The 17,199-nt window shown below is 38.6% G+C and overlaps 1 protein-coding gene across 1 annotated transcript in view; it reads left to right on the plus strand.

The window, feature by feature from the left end:
• The window catches only part of LOC117372564 (hepatocyte growth factor), a 72,779-nt gene extending 58,712 nt beyond the window's left edge, over positions 1–14,067 (plus strand). The window contains exons 12-18 of the mRNA XM_033968384.2: positions 1,809–1,838; positions 3,738–3,843; positions 4,481–4,555; positions 4,637–4,786; positions 6,106–6,212; positions 8,247–8,389; positions 10,810–14,067. Coding sequence (XP_033824275.1) covers positions 1,809–1,838; positions 3,738–3,843; positions 4,481–4,555; positions 4,637–4,786; positions 6,106–6,212; positions 8,247–8,389; positions 10,810–10,989 — 791 coding nt within the window. The 3' untranslated portion in view covers positions 10,990–14,067. The remainder of the gene's footprint in view (positions 1–1,808; positions 1,839–3,737; positions 3,844–4,480; positions 4,556–4,636; positions 4,787–6,105; positions 6,213–8,246; positions 8,390–10,809) is intronic.
• Positions 14,068–17,199: the final 3,132 nt, after the last annotated feature.

Raw genomic sequence — 17,199 nt, forward strand, 5'->3', positions numbered from 1 at the left:
TTTGGAGGGAGCTCAAACTCCATGTTTCTCAGCAACAGCCCAGAAACCTGACTGATCTAGAAAAGATCTGTGTGGAGGAGTGGACCAAAATTCCTCCTGCAGTGTGTGCAAACCTGGTGAAAAACTACAGGAAACGTTTGACCTCTGTAATTGCAAACAAAGGCTACTGTACCAAATATTAACATTGATTTTCTCAGGTGTTCAAAAACGTATTTGCAGCAGTAACATACAAATAAATTATTTTAAAAATCATACAATTTCCAGATTTATTTATTTTTTTAGATTATGTCTCTCACAGTGGACATGCACCTAAGATGAAAATTTCAGACCCCTCCATGATTTCTAAGTGGGAGAACTTGCAAAATCACAGGGTGTTCAAATACTTATTTACCTCACTGTATATAGAATCTGCATAAATAGTGATTTTTGCCTGAATTCCCATGCATCTATAGTCTTATGAGCGCAGTTTGGGTCAGATGCATAGAGATGTGTAATAGTTTTGAGAGCTTTTGCCACGCCCCCTTTTTATTCGACTATTTGATCGGCAGGCCACCATCGGCAGGACATGTAGACAAAGAATTTATTTTGTTGACAACAGCACTGTATTATATGCTATCCAGGGGTTTCAGAATGATGAGAATTAAAATATTATATCTTTTGATCAGGGATAGGTCTTCAAAATTTTGCAAATAATAGTAACATCAAACCCATGAATATGCTATGGTAGAAGTTTAAAACAATGTGCAATAGTCTACTATCAGAGAATTTTTACATTGTTGTACCATTTTTCCCATGCAATAAAGTAACATTTGTATTGCTCCAGTTCTTGTCAGAGCTGCTCTGAGCTGTCTGCATCGAATTACTCTGGTTGTGAAAAGTGCTTATAAACCCATTGCAGTGCAAGATTTGGATGCTAAGAGAATGTGTTAAAGTGAGGAGCAACTTTGGACCATTGCAGTTCCGTTTTACCACATTTTTTCAAACAGTGAAAATTTGGTGTAGTGCCTTTTAAGACAAAATGCTGGTTTGGTTTAGTCATGGTTTAGTTCTGGCTCAGTCTTGCTTTAGCCTTCCTTCATCCTGGTTTAGCTCTGGTTTAGTCCTGCTTCAATCTCCATTACATAATTGTGGTATAGTCCGGGCTGAGTCTTTCTGTTAGTGTCAAGATGTGTCCGGTCATAGCATGTCAGAAGAGATGAGCTTCCCACGAGAAAGTCCGAAGTGAAAATATTGTAATAACCAGGTCCATATGGGACAGAACAGTGTGTATACTGTACCTGTGTAGACCCATAAGAAGAGCTATGTCTGTTTTTCATTAGCTCTATAGAGCAGAGTAGTTCCTGTAGGGAAATCTACTGACTGCGTTTGACCCATCCATCACATGCCACCCGGGTGAGCTGTCAAGAGCATTGGTGGGCCTTCTCCAGATCTAAAGCCTGGATGTACTCTCTGTCACTGAGCTGCAAATATCTATAAAGTACCCAGATACTGATTAGTTGAAGGTCCTGATTTTTCTCCATGTATCGGAGCAAAAATGTGTCTTGCCAATGTGTACATATATATTGTATAAGCAGTGTTTGAGGTCAAAATAAGTAATCTGTGAACTGTCTGCATCTACTTATTAGATATTTTATTGTCCAGTTCTCAGAAAGTGTGTGATTTAGCATGCTAGTTGTTAGTTTTACCATCACAGCTCTGAAATTTGTGAAAAGTGCTTATTACAATGCTTAAGGTAACTGAGGAAAAACTTTGGATCACTGCAAACAATTTAAAATGAACTAGCTCTGTTTTTCATTGTCTCTCCTCAGGTGAGATTCCACAGAACACCCTTCCACTGGGTAAGTGTCACTTTGTATTGATCTGTTTTAACAACAACTTTGTGACTGTTTATAGCCACCGTGATACAAAGTTCAGTGCTAAACAATGAATAACTTAAAGTACTCTATGTAACTTTATACTCACCTGCATGATTCCATGGAAATATAAAGTTAAAACTGGAACATTCTCCATGGAGCTAGAAGATAATAGTCAAACCAACAACATTTTGCATGGAGACCCTCCTTCAGGCCCACTGAGAGTGCTTACATTTCCACAGACCTGACTCTGTTTGGCTTGCACTGACCTACTGCAGTAAATAGACTTCCCCATGCCATTCTTGTTTGTTGATTTCTCTAGACAGGTATAGATTCCATACAGAGGCATAACTCATTGCACATTATAATAACTCAAACGGGGAAATAAAAACACCATTCCACCATTTCAACAGCACCCACGTGTCCGTCCAACATCTACATAATTGCCCTAATTAATGACTCTCATCACATCTCGTTAGCTTTTATCCCCTGTACCATTATAATTGCGGTAAATCATGGTCTATACTGCACCGGTGAGGGCAATACGTTATTCCTTTTAGCTCATATGGCAGCTAGATGGAGATATGAAAATCACATAAGTTGACATGACAGTTAACAAGCGGTGGAGCCAGATGCTAACCCGAGCTGGGGCCCACTCCTGGAGCATCTGCGCACTTGGATGTCCGTCAAAACTATTAATAGAAGCCTCATAATTACAGAGTGCCAAATATCGTCTCTGTCCCTGTAAAATCAGATTAGAAATGGTGGGTTTCTGACTTTGCCATGATATTTTTCTGCTGTGGAACTGGTTCAAAATTTCTGAAGATGTGGCTTAGTTTTGCATAGTATTGGTTTGGTCTTGGTTTAGTCCTGGCTTAGTCCTAATTTAGACTAGTCCTTTCTAGCCAAAATATGGTATGGGTGTTCTGCAGTAGTAATCTTTTGGCATTTGGGTTAAAATCTCATAAGACCTTGTTTATTTTCTCGTGTAGTTTAGGTTTAATCCTGGTTTAGTCCTAAATCTAGACCTACTTCTTGGAAAATCCATACCAAGGCCCACAAACGAGGTTAATGGTCACAAGGTAACTTTTCTGGTGGGAGTCCGCCACCTGCTCATCTCCAAGGTGCTGACTGGAATATTCCACAGTATGGCATTGAACTCATCTATTTCCATGGAGACAATCAGGTTGCTGGATTTAACTAAGCAAATAGGTTGTGGTTGCTGCAGTTGTTCAGGTCTAGGTTCAGCAACACTCTGTGCTCAAAGAATGAGGTCAGCTGACACCTGAATGTACTGAATGACCAGGTTATTCCATCAATTTTTCTTCCCTGACGGCACGGGGATATTTCAAGATGACAATGCCAGGATTCATCGGGCTCAAATTGTGACAGAGTGGTTCAGGACACATGGATTGTCCACCAGAGTCCAGACCTTAACCCCATTGAGAATCTTTGGGATGTGCTGGAGAAGACTTTGTGCAGCGGTCAGACTCTAACATCATCAGTGCAAGATCTGGGTGAAAAATCAATGCACCACTGGATGGAAATAAATCTTGTGACATTGTAGAAGTGAAATTGAAACAATGCCACAGGTAATGCGGGTCGTAATCAAAGTGGTGTTTGACCTTTTTCTTTTGATGGCAATGTTTTTTTTGGCCAGACAGTGTATTTTAAAACCTCCATAATGAAATCTGTCAGTTTGTCCAAAATGAAGTAAAGTGACCTTGCTTGTTGAAAAATGCTATGTCAAACATGAACTTATATACATATATTTATCCAACACATCATACATGTTACAGATCATTTTGTCTGTGGTGCCATAAAACACAGATTGTATTTACACCAAGTGAATGGTGCTGGCAGTGACACCATGTTGTTGTGCAGGGGAGCTGTCGTCCGTGGGCTGCTTCATCCACAAGAGGCCCAGGATTGTGGGAGGCAGTCAGATCAACATCACAGAGGGCAGCTGGATGGTCAGCATACAGAAAGGGTAAAAATCTGCTATGTTTATGTACAGATCTGCAGCCTGTACAAATGCATTGATTTGGATCCTACTGTCTTATATTTTCCTCATGGGTGACTTATGTTTCTGTTGGACATTAGTTTGTAAAATTGATCACTAACAAACTCCGCCTACATAGTTAGCTAGTTTCATCTGTATGGCATAAAATCATTCAATAGCAGTGCATTACCCTAGATGCCCTGTGACTCAAATACACTTAAAATACTTAAAGAATTGATTTGCAAAAGTTTATCTGTTATAATACAAATTGATACACTTAACTTACTTTAACTTATGATGGCTTAGTAATAGTATTTACCTCAATAGTGTACAGTCTGTAGTTATTTATTTGTATGTTTGTCATTTATCTGTGTTTTTAAAATGTCTCTTGTGTACTGCACTCTGGTCAACTCTGTTGTTTTTAAAGTGCATTAGAAATAAAGTTGGATTGGATTGGATTGGAAGAGTCTAAATGAGGTCTCAGTTTCCAGTTGAAAGTCTTAATTTTGCCTTTTAACTTTTTTTTTTTTGGCTTTTTCCCTTATATCAAACAGCAAACAGTATATCTCTGTTCTCTAATCCTTTGTATAGTAATAGGTCAATCGTTTGTTTGTGCTGTGTCCAGGTCCATGCACTGGTGTGGAGGCTCCCTGATCCGAGAGGAGTGGGTCTTGACCGATCAGCAGTGCTTCTCCTCATGGTAAGAAGCAGAATCACTGGTATATTTAAATGAATGATCATGACTTATAATGGTAAATAACATTGTTTTACGTGTACACAGTGTTCCAGACCTGAGCGAGTACAGGGTGTGGTTGGGAATTTCCAGTGTCGAAGAGGGAGCTCCCGATTGGTCGAGAGGACAGGAAATCAGCATCGCTCATGTGATCTGTGGGCCGGAGGGATCCAGCCTGGCTCTTATACGACTATCCAAGTGAGTGCTCAAAACAAAAAAGTTTAATTTTTAACTCAATGAATTATTTTTTACTTAGAAAAACATATTTCTCAAACCAGGGACAACATGGATTGAAATATTGTTTAATGCAATTAATCCAATTTGTAGCAACTAATGCAATTTGTAGCAACAGTAACTCAAATAATTCAGACAATTTCCATCAGTACATGTAGTTGTTGTGTCATTAGGCAATGCACTCAACCAACTAAGCCTTATAATATATGTGGACACCAATATATGAATGTATATTTTACTATTTTTATACAAGTGAGAGGAAATTGAGGCATGTCTATTTGCGAGTACTCATAGTTGGATTCCTCTATTAATGCTGTAATGTATTTATGCTGATATAATTCTGTTGGCAGAGACTGAAGCCAATTTACTAAAAATATTAAAAATTGTAAATTCATGGTGTATACTGGAGACTGGCCCTAAACAAAGATAAAACACTGATTATGCAGTTAAGAAAAACAAAAGAACCAATAAGTACTTATAACCTTGTGTATGGCCTGTTTCCTTTAGCCAGCACCGAGGGTTGATCTTCCAAAAGTTCATGAATTTTATAGAGGGAACTAAGCTCCTGTTTGAGTCTGCTGGGAGATCTCTGGGCTTGATACTGAATGAAATGAAAACTGTACCAGATTTAGTCTTCTTGGTGTATACAACACTGTTCGACTCTGTGGTTGGGTCAGTTCTTTTCTATGCTGCAAGTGTGTGGGGTTTTAAGGTACTTGATCCCCTATTAAGGTACATTACTGGCAGTGGAAAAAGAACTGAAACTTTATACTCTAGTGTAAGTACAGTTACATGGCCAAAGTACTACTGAATAATACAATTTTAGAAGCATTTTAGATCACGGGGAGGAGGGCCCAGGGAAGACTCAGGACACACTGGAGGGACAATGTCCCACCAGAGGAGCTTTAGGAAGTGTCTGGGGTGAGGGAAGTCTAGGAGTCCTCGCTTAGACTAACCCCCATGACCCGGCCCCGCATAAGCAGAAGAAAATAGATGGATTTAGAGCAGACTTTTATACAAAACTTGGATCAGTCAGAATGTTTAAAAGTGATTTAGTTCTTTTAACCAGTAACCATTTTCAATGAAAAGTACTGGTTTATAAATATACTCACTAAAGTACAATTACCCAAAAGACCTACTCAATTACAGTAACGTGAGTATATGTATTTAGTACATTTGGTGAAATTATAATGGGATAATAATTATAATGTTATGGCTGACTGTAGTACATTTTTGTATACATTTATGAAGTATTCTGATGCATGACTGTTGTGTGTACCCAGGCCGGCCCGCCCCGCAGACACGGTCCACACCATCCAGCTGCCTGTGGCTGGCTGCTCCATCCCCGAGGGCACCCTGTGTAGGATGTACGGCTGGGGAGAGACCAAAGGTAGGCTTAGGCTCTGGGTCTATTCTGCTGGCTCTGCTCATGCTCCAGGCTGTGGGAAGAGCAGGGGGCAGAGGTCACAAGGCAGATTGGTGGATAGCTGTTCATACAGGCCATAAGGAAACATCAGTGGGAGAAATTCAGTCTGGTATCATATAAAAGATACAGTTAGCCAGACTAGGAGGGAACCATCAGAGAAATGTCCTAATTCAGAAGCATGGCAAAAACACTAGTACAGTAGCAAAGGATATGGCTAATGTAGCAGTGACTTTGACATTTTGAACAAACGCTACAAGTTCTGCTAGATATATTTGCACTGCAAATATGTAGCCTAAAGCCTTGCTTAAATGGGGCATATTATGTAAAATCTAATTGATGTGCTTTTAGCCATATTGTAACATTGTTCCCTTCTTATTGACGTACTCACATTTATATTCTGATCAATTCATGCATGTTTGAGTAACCCTGTATTTTCCTGTAATTAAGGCTTGAGTGCATAGAAAAGTTCTATTTTCACCAACCCCCTGTCTCCATCCACTGCTCTGTACTCACTTGCTAAACAATCAGACTCGGAGGTTTACCATAACATTGTATCTGCAATAAAAACATATGTCAACTAAATCTCACTTCTGCATTTTTGAACAAGAAATCAATGAACCTGTTTCTATCATGAAGCTGTTTTAGATCAATATCATGGGTTACAAGTACAGTGATGTGGGCGGAGATAGGGGTAGGTGAAAACAGGATTGTTTTTTATGCACTGAAATCTCAAATGCAGTACAATATGGGATTACTCAAACATGCATGAATCAACCAAAATACAACTCTGAGTAAGCTCATGATGAGTGTAACACACATGACAATGATTTTTGGCTCAGAAGATCTGATTCGGCTCAGAGAAAACAGTATTCAACACCAATAACAGCAGCAGGATGTGGTATCCATGTACTGTGTATTGTGACAATATTATGCAAAAAAGGTAGTTTACAGAGTGCACTGTCCAGTTTGCTGGACAAGCTCTGTTTAAAGAGTTCCACATTTCAGTACTCTCTGCTGTTTTAATCCACACCACGCTGGAGTCCATTTTATCAGGGGAAGAAATGATACGAGGGAAACAAAATTTGTGTGTGTATATGAGTCCAGTCGTGTTGGAGTAGATGTTGGCTGCAGAGCCTCCCACCACACTAGCAGTATCATTCATGTAGTAGTCGTCTGTTGGACATTGGCAGTTCAGACCTTGCTGTCCAGTAAGATCCAGTCCAAGCAGACAGAAGAAACCTGGCCTGTACAAGACATTCCAGTTCCAGTATTCTGCATGTCATTAACATTATTGCAATATTGCAAATACATTTTAGGTGTACATCACAGTGGTACCATAACACATTCATAAATGCAGAGTATTAATACATTAGACTACTCAAATAAAGCAAGTGTATGTAAATGTATAGTCCTTCAATGAATTAATGAATGGCAACTGCTAGCGCTAGCGGCTAGTCACAAACAAGATATGCAGACAGTAGCTGTATTAAACTGGTTCAAGTTTAGGTGATTGTTAGCTAACATTTTAAATACTTAAGTTGCCGGCCTGCACAACTAAAACAGAGGCATTATGTACCAAAACACTAAAAGTAACGTTAAAAGCTGTCAGCACCTATGGATAGCTGCACATCACAGTAGCGTTTTGCAGCTGATTTTTTTTTTCATTTGTACCTAAAATGACTATGAGACGCTGCCGAATCCTGTGAGTATCACAGATTAAGTAAACAGAATTGGAGCATGTACCAGTGGGGGTGCAAACAGGGTTGATCGGTGCGCCTTGAATACAGGAGTTTAAAGATTACTCAAACATGTATGAATCATTCTAAATATAACTTTGAGATGGGAGGTAAATGAGAAGGAGAACAACTTACTATAACATGGTTAAAAACTCTAAAAAGTACATTTTGCATAATAGGTCCACTTTAAATTTAATGTTATGACAATTCAAACCCTTGATTTGCAGCAGCAACAGAAAAGCTCACTCGTCTCCTCTTGCAGGCACGGGCCATGATGAGGTGTTGAAGGCAGTTAACCTCCCCATCGTGAGCAACGAAAGGTGTGAGAATCTGCACAAGGGAAACCTACGGATCAACAACAACAAGATCTGTGCAGGAGGGAGGAAGAACGAAGGAGTCTGTGAGGTAAAAACACAGCTTTTTAATGACTCATGTTTCTGATGCCCTCTGCTGGCAACAGTGGGAAGTGAAGCATTTTCAAAAGATAAATTAGCAGCGTTACTATTTTCAACTGGATGCTAACAGATTTTTTGCCAGTTTCACCTTTGTAATGATTAGAATGAACCTTGTTCTAGAGGTGGTGTTAGGACCAGAAATTGATTTGGTATTTGGTATTTTACTAAGGCTTTATTGGAAAGGACAGATGTGGCGTGAAATGGGGGAGAGAGGGGAGAGACATTTGGTAAACAGTCATGTCCGAGAGGCTAACCTTCAATACCAAGGTGGTAGTAACGACATATGGACAAAGGTTTAAGCCACTAAGCCACTGGAAAGACAGTTATTTTTAATGAATATAAGATGTTTAGGTGTATTGGTCCTATGCAGTGAACTCTACTCCCCGATGATGTCATTTTTCAACACATGATTCTTGACTCTTACCAAAAGATCATTTTTGCCAGCTACTCAATTTGGATTTGCACTTGGAAAATCAGGAGGACTAGGACTAAACCACTCCTACTTCATGACTAAAATGGTTTCTGACCACGACCAAACCAGGAACAGGCAGAAGCCATAGACTGTATAAAGAAATGGACTGAGGACATGTAGTGTCACCCATAGCATTGGGTTGTGTCTAAAAGAAGCTGATCAAGGCTAGCAATTATAGCGGCTAATACTGACTTTCTGTTTGGAATGTGGCAGTTAGCGGGCTAGCTATGTCCATTTATATAAACAGTCCATGTTAGAAACACAACCTATTAGTCTCCATTAGTATCTATTGATATTTTTGACATTCCTAGAGTGCAACTGTTTTAAAGTGACAACCTGACAAAATAGGGAATTTCTTAAACTTGAATGAATGCAGCAAAAAACTACTGGTGGTTAACAGCACAAAAAGTCTATTAAGAATTCTCCATCTCGTTTAAACAAGAGCAGAGCTTAAGCCCGTCGGATTTACAAAGATCTCCTGTGTGAATTTAGAGACATTAGCGCCTCGGCCTGACTCGCAACCCAAATCTTTGTGAAATGGGTTTGATCTAAATCTCCAACAAATGTGCTATAAATCCATAGGCTTAATACAGCAGGCTGGGCATACAGACACGGGGTGGAGGGGGGGAGAGAGGGGAGAGAGGGGAGAGAGGACTGTTTTGATGGTCTTTTTGGTGAATATAATCGATTTAAAGGAGAGCGGACAGCCAAGAGGAGTCAGCAAAGACTGACTGGAGCTTTGACAAAATGAACATAGCTATTGATACTTTGCAGCTGATGTCATCAACATTCCCTGGGGGTGTGATAACTAAGTACGGCCACAGCTCTGTGTGAGTCTCTGTTAGACTTGAATCTAAACTTGAACTGACTGACTACAGCAATTGAGCTGATTTGTGCTGTTAAACAAGTCTCACACACATAAAATTACAGTCACAAACTACTAGCATTAGCCAACTGTTTCAATTAGTTATACTCACCCTTTTTGCTGAAAATAAAACATCTAAATGGGGCAATGAACTCCTGAAAGTGTGTTGTTTAAATCCATTTTGTGTCACCATGGTAACTGCAAAACATTCTGCCATAGACATACATGCAGAACCGCCCATTATGATGTCACTGCAAAGTAGGGTCTTTCTGTGTGCATGTTCTACCTGTGTCTACTTCAGATACCCTTAACCATACGCAGTAAATAAATTCTAGCAGGGTCTTGTAGATAAGGTCCTGTTCGGCTTCTGAAGCGCAACATCAACTTCTTTAAAGAATAAGCAGTGAGAAGCGCCTCATGTGTGTGGATGAGGAATATGTGCCAAGACTGTTAGCAATAGCCAGTCCATGAGTCCCTTTTATTCAGTCATTTGTACATTCACATATCTGACTTCCTTTAAAATGAGTTTCCAAATATCAAAGGGGCTCAGCTGGTTAAAAATGAAAAAAAATCAAATACATTTTCTAGAATATTTGGTTTGTATCCCTCAGGAGAGCTCAAAAAGCCACCCATCTCTTCCTCTTTTTTAAACTCCATGCACCTTCACCAGGCTCATTCTAATTATTAAATCAATACAGCACTTAACCGTATACATACTGACCCAGGAGAGATCGCATGATTACTCAAACATGCACGAATGACCTAAAACTTATTCAGACATGTTTTTGATGAAGGAACAATGTTATAATATAGTAGAAAGATTCAAAAATTAGTTTTTTGCATAATTTTGACCAACCTTCTGCCTAATGAATAATTTTAATTACATTATTTGGTGAGCATAATGAAAATTGTTGCCATATATCTGTGGAGCTTATCAGCCATCGGTTGCTCTGGAATCTAAACAATCGATATCTGAAGGTTCAATATAATCTAGAAATACTGATATTTGATTGAAACCTTTCTTGTGTTACAGCGGGACTATGGCGGGCCCCTGGTGTGTCGGGACGGGGACATCCGGGTGATCGTGGGCGTGAGCGTGCACGGACGAGGCTGTGCACGCACCAACCAACCCGCTGTCTTCATCAACGTACCCTTCTACACACAGTGGATCTACAAGGTCTTCAAGCTCTACCCCAACCCATACCTGGTGTAGGCCCGCTCCCAACCCAGACCTGGTGCAGTCTGGTGAGGACCCAAAGAACAGAACTGGACTACTGTAAAGACTCTGCTGCTCTGGTGGTGCTCCAGAACCTGCCGTGGTAAACATGCAAAGAGAAGAGAGAATTATGAATGTATTGTCAATGGAAATTCAAGACAAAAGAGTTTTGCTTAAACGCATCTATTCACATGCTCACAAATGAAGTTCAAAATTGTTAAGACTATAAATATAAAAACATGACTTTGCATATATTTATATCTGCAGCTGAGTTTCTGCAGATAATGATGCCTTTGAATGCTTGGAGTTAAATACAGTGCCATCTATTGATATCTTGTCCATGGTCAAATCTGTGGGACGTAGGCAGCTTTGAGTTGTAGTAGAGACCATAACCAGGACTGGCCCAAACCGCTGTCCTTGGTTGGCCAATTGTGTTGAGTATTACCAGGCCAAGGGTCAAACTTAATCTGTTCTTGGATGCAAATAGCTAATCGGCGTAGACATTTATAGAGCTCAATGTTAAAAGTCAAATTCTCATTAATTTTCCACTTAGAACATTGTAATGGTAAGAGTCCATCAGAGTCTAACCAAATATGTGGTGACTAATATCCATAACACAATCGTAAAAAAATGAAAAAAAAACAAAAGATCTGACAAACCAGGCCAAAGCGTTATCAAATTATCTGCAACATTAGAGTGCAGTGTTTGAAATTTAAGTGCATCTGTTCCTGCATCTGTACCTCAAAAAACACCGATGCGTGAAATGTTTGAATAATTTCATAAAAGTATAAAGGTTTATAAAGTTTCAGAGAACAGATTTTATATACTATTTTAGGTCTTGTGATCATTAGTTTCGACATAGCTGATTAGCCCTGAGCAGTCTTTCAAACTTTTCACTTTTTTTGTTTTTTTTTTGTTTTTACTTCCTGAAAACCAAGTGGTGGGCAGTCACTGTTGAGCTCTATTATTGTGCTGTAGAAGAACAGACCAGTTTGGCCTCCCTCACAGCCGGTCTAACCAGTGTGTAGACCCAGTTAACAGTCATGCATGTAAAAGCTATTTCTTTTTAACCAATAATTCCTTTTTTTTATCTTTTCCCCAAATTTGTCAATGGTCTCAATATTAACAGAAGGCACTGTACACCATGTCCAAAAGTCACTTCCATCTATCACCCACTTTTTTTAGCAGAAAATCTCCAGTCTTCATTATAGTTGGACACAGTTTGCTTCCTGGCATTACTTGAATCACCGATAGACCAAAGACATGGACCCATGCATGAACAGACTGAGAGCATCCACCGGGGGGCGCCGCTAAGGACACTGGGCCGAGCTCGCGTGAAGTGCTCCTTATGTACATAGTATTTTAATGAGTGCGTTTCTGACACTCGCGTATACATTTGGGTCTTATAGATCTATGAGCAGAATGTTTGAAGTGTAACTTTTGTACAGTTTTGTCATGTAAGCATTTCACAATTTCATTATGGTCAAATTTTATGTCTTATCCAACAACCAATCGAAGGTGAAAATATGGTGTCTACAGAGATTAAAGGTGCATTGTGAAACTTTTCTGATGCAGGTTGTCTCCATGCAGAGGTGGGCAGTAGTTACATTTACTCATTTATCTGGGTAACTTTTTAAAGAGCGGGTATTTTATTCCTATGGGGATATTAACCGCTAACCTATAACATATTTAGATCACATGTTACCTTTTATTGTTTTGAAAACGTTAGTCGGTGAAAACAACATATTAACATGTTTTATAAGTTCACTTTTGTTTTTGACGCTCTAAGTCTTCCCTCCCTTTGGTCACTCCCCCTTCAGAGCGATATCACAACACAATCAGCAGTTTTTGGCTACTCCACCCACTTCTTTCTCCATGATATTATTGCTTTACCTGGCATGTTTCGCAGTATGGCTTTAAACTTATCTGTCTTACATTTATTCAAAAACAGGCGTCTTCAATCGGTTAAAAAATACATTGAAGAACATGCATTCTGACTGCAGGTGGTATCACCTCTCCACAGATCTGACCTGTACTTAGTCTGGTAGTATCATGTGCTTGTCTGTGGAGACAGATATGTTAAATGCCATACTGTATAACATTACAGGCAAAGCCATAGCATTGCTATGGATACAAAGAGGTAGAAATCCTTCACCAGAAAAGTTTCATTATGGAGCTTTTTGAGAATGAAAATTTAAAACTCAAGAAATTTGGATCTTCATGAATCAAAAAAGCTATAATATTTAAGTTATATCTTGAGAAACAAATAAGCAAGCACTAGTTAGTTATTTTCATATGAGATAACTACAATAACTACAGCATAATTTTATATAAAGTAAATATTTAATGTGCGTTTGTTAAGGCAAAACAATTAGTTTATTTTTTCATTTTCTTTATTGCACTAAAAACATTAGTCCTTGCTGTGAGCAGCTTGCATCTCCACAAACCTGACTCTTATTTGGCCTGGAAAAAGGCCTCTTCCTGCTTGTTTTCATGGAAATGTTCCTTTGGCTTTAATCTTCCGCAGTATGGCATAAGACTCATCTATCTCCATGGAGAATGTTCCAAAGTATGCTTTTACCTTTCTATGTCCATGGACTCATGGCAGGTGACATGCGGCTTCCAGAAAGTTACACACTGTACCTTTAAAGTAAATAATAAAATAGCTACTAATAAATCTTGAAGTTCCCAGTCAAAATATGGGCTCACAAAACTATTCATTATTAATACAGAAACATGCAATTTATTCTCAAGCTATAACTTATTCACAACCAGTCTGTCTGTTTTCTCCATAACAATAATATGCTTTATATAATGTTTCATATATGTGTTTGTATATTAGCATCACATTAGCTGTCACAATATTGTTAATAAAATACAATCTGTTGTTGACTGAACGATCCTTTTTGAGTCAAGTGGAAGCACTGAAGAGGCTTAAGCTGCTATGTTTGATGAACCCTGTACATTGCTGTTGTATGTATATGACTGTATATGCCCTATAGGAGTATATTACCCATAATACACCTCTAATGTATTTGTTCAGTGTTATAATAAAGTTTAGATTCTTTGTTTTGTATTTCTGTTGTCGTTTGTAAAGACACTGCATGTGATTTTTACTGTGTTAAAAACGTGGAAACCAGAAGTAGATAATTCTAAATGGTTTGGCCCAAAGTTATTCCTCATTTACCTTATGTATTCTGAACATTATAATTATTCACAGTGATGACTTTATAAGCACTATTCACAACTTTGTTTTGCTGTCATGATAATGCTGACAATAACTAGCATGCTAATTAGGCCTGTTATAATAATTACTTTATGGATTTATGGTTCAGTATATGTTTGATGGAACAACAATTTTTGGGGGTCTTTTTTTTTTTTTTTTTTTTTTTTTTTTTTGCACTAGAGGGAACTTTTTGTTATTTTTCTGTTCTAGAAAGAGATCTAAGCTGCATAAGTTTGAATAAACAGCTTCTATGACTCATTATAAATACAAAACTAACCCCTAAAGAGCATCATTCTGCTGTATCAATATTATGTTCAAAATGTGTTATTGTAATGCTAACCGTGCACTTCCTGATTCTTGGACAGTAAAACTCTTTATAATTAGACATATTTTGACTTAAACAGCTGCTTATATAATATTTCTGTGCTGGAGCAAGACACATTTTGCTCAAATTCACAGTCCACACTCGGACATGGCCCTTTTAATAGTTGTACAAGTAAAAGTAGCAATCGCTGTCGTAGTAATGTATTGTGTGCAAAATGCTCTTGAAAAGCACTACAAAAATATGACACTCGTGATTATTCTCTCAAATCAAAAGTTGAGAGATCATTGTGAGCATAGAGCATTTTCACAAACAAAACACTTGAGATAGGCAGGCTGTTTGTCATCCAAAGTCAATTTCGTTACAAATAATGCTAGAGTGCACATGACAGATGAGAGTACTCGTTAAACATATATCAACAGTCGACTCAAAATCTTGCCTATTTTTTCCTGGTTTGTAAATACGACGGAGTTTATCATTTTACTTTTTGCTCGGACACAGACAGCAGATAAGACGTGTGAAGAAGTATTTCCATAACTGTTACCTAGCAACCCATAACATTAACAATGCCCAGAATGTGTCTAAAGTGCATAGTTATGACTAGACCAATGCAAATAAATGACAACAGCTTTATTTTGTTTAAACTGTCAGAAAAAGCCTTATTTGCCCCTAAATCGTCACTGGATTTTGTATAGAATCTTCAGTGTTGATGACATTGATAGAAGGATTCTTTCAAAATTCTCTGGGACTTCCTGTATTTTGTACTTTCTACTTTTCTCCCCAACTTTTTTTTTTCCCTACAAACTGCCACTTAACTGATGTAAAACTGTAATAAATATCTACAACAGGTACTACAAAATATAACAATGTAGAAGAACGTGTTTTATCGTTGTGATTTTTTTTCTTTCAGTTTATTTTTTTAACAGGACTATGCACAGTTACATAATTCCCGAGGGTAGTAGTAGTAATAGTAGTAGTAGTAGTAGTAATTTATTTTATTTTCTTTCACACACTTTGCTCTCACACATAGTCAACATTGCAATTATCATCAGTGAAACTACTTTAACATTTCATATCTGAGGTCACGTATAGGTCACGCTTATGAAATACATAAATATATAAAATACTTCACCATTACAGTTGAATAAATGTAGTAAAAACTCTGATACTAACACGTGACCATTTATTCATTATTACAATTTATTATTAAAGCAACTGATTAAAGCTGTTTCTTTTGTTGCAACATAAACTGTAGTTCCCTTCCACAAGATGGCGCCACAGCAGCATTGTCATACATGTGTGAAATCTCCCCCATCTCACTCCACACACTCACTCCACACACTCACTCCACACACACACACACACACACCTCCACACACGTTGGATTTCTGTGCTTCTTGGGGACATTACATTGACTTACGTTCATTTCCTTGAAACTGATCTTAGCTTTAACTGTAGTCACTACTTACATAACTTTAAGGAAACTGTATGTAAATGTTTAGATTTTATATAACAGTGACAAGACCTATCTGTGTCCCCAGATACAAGATAAACATGTCCAAATCAAAGATAGCTTTTCAGTTTGTTTTTTTTGTTTTTTTGGCCTGTCCATTTACTGAGAAAGAGACAAACTTGCATGTGCGCTCTATGAATCAAACTTTATTTATACTTCCATACAAAAAATCATTTGTCACATGGTCAGATTTTTATGTAATGTTTTTCCATCTTCAAGTCACTCAAAGCTCTTTACATCAAGGAACCACTCACCCATTCACACACACACTCATACACCAGTGTGCACAGACACTGGAGGTGAGGTGGATTAAGTGTCTTGCCCAAGGACACAACGACAGCATTCATCTGTGGGAGCTGGAATCGTACCACCGACCTTTGGATCAGTGGTGGACAAACACTCCCACAAAACAATTCCATGTTTCTTTCCACCCAACCACCCTCCACAACTGTCCAATCTGACATAACCGAACAACCCACACACACAGACACCATCACAAGTACAGTTTTACCCACATGTATACACACTCACACACACTCACACACACCCCCACACACGCACATGCACTCACACACACACACGCACTCACACTCACACACTAAAATACAGGGCCCATGGAAGAGATGAGGCCCAAACACCAGCCCTCCACCAGGAGCCCACGGGACAGGACAGAGGACTCACAGGAAACACTGGAGATCTTAGAAGTCATAAAACAATATGTTATAAGCTTAAAACTACATTATAAATAGCATCAAGAAGATAATATAAAATAAAATAATTAATATGCTAAATATGTGTGATAATAAACAAATAAAACATTAAATATGAATCAAAAGTTAAGCTAAAACGTGGGTCTTGAGCCTTCTCTGAAAAACATGAACATTCTCTGTGGCCCTGAGGTCCTCTGGCTGTTCCATAGATGAGGCCCGTAGTAGTGGAAAGACGCCTCGCCGGGAGCATGTCCTGACTTTGGGAATGACTATGAGCCTGCTCCCGGAGGAGTGCAGGGTCTCAGAGGGTTTGTAGGGTAAAAACACTTCTGAAAGATAAAAAGGCCCAAGAATATTAAGACATTTAAAAACAGTAAAAGAAAAGCACTTGCTGTGCTGAGTTAAAAGATGAGATAAGATCTGCCTTTATTAGTCC

Source organism: Periophthalmus magnuspinnatus, chromosome 6, assembly GCF_009829125.3.
Source record: "Periophthalmus magnuspinnatus isolate fPerMag1 chromosome 6, fPerMag1.2.pri, whole genome shotgun sequence".
NCBI classification, from domain to species: domain Eukaryota; kingdom Metazoa; phylum Chordata; class Actinopteri; order Gobiiformes; family Gobiidae; genus Periophthalmus; species Periophthalmus magnuspinnatus.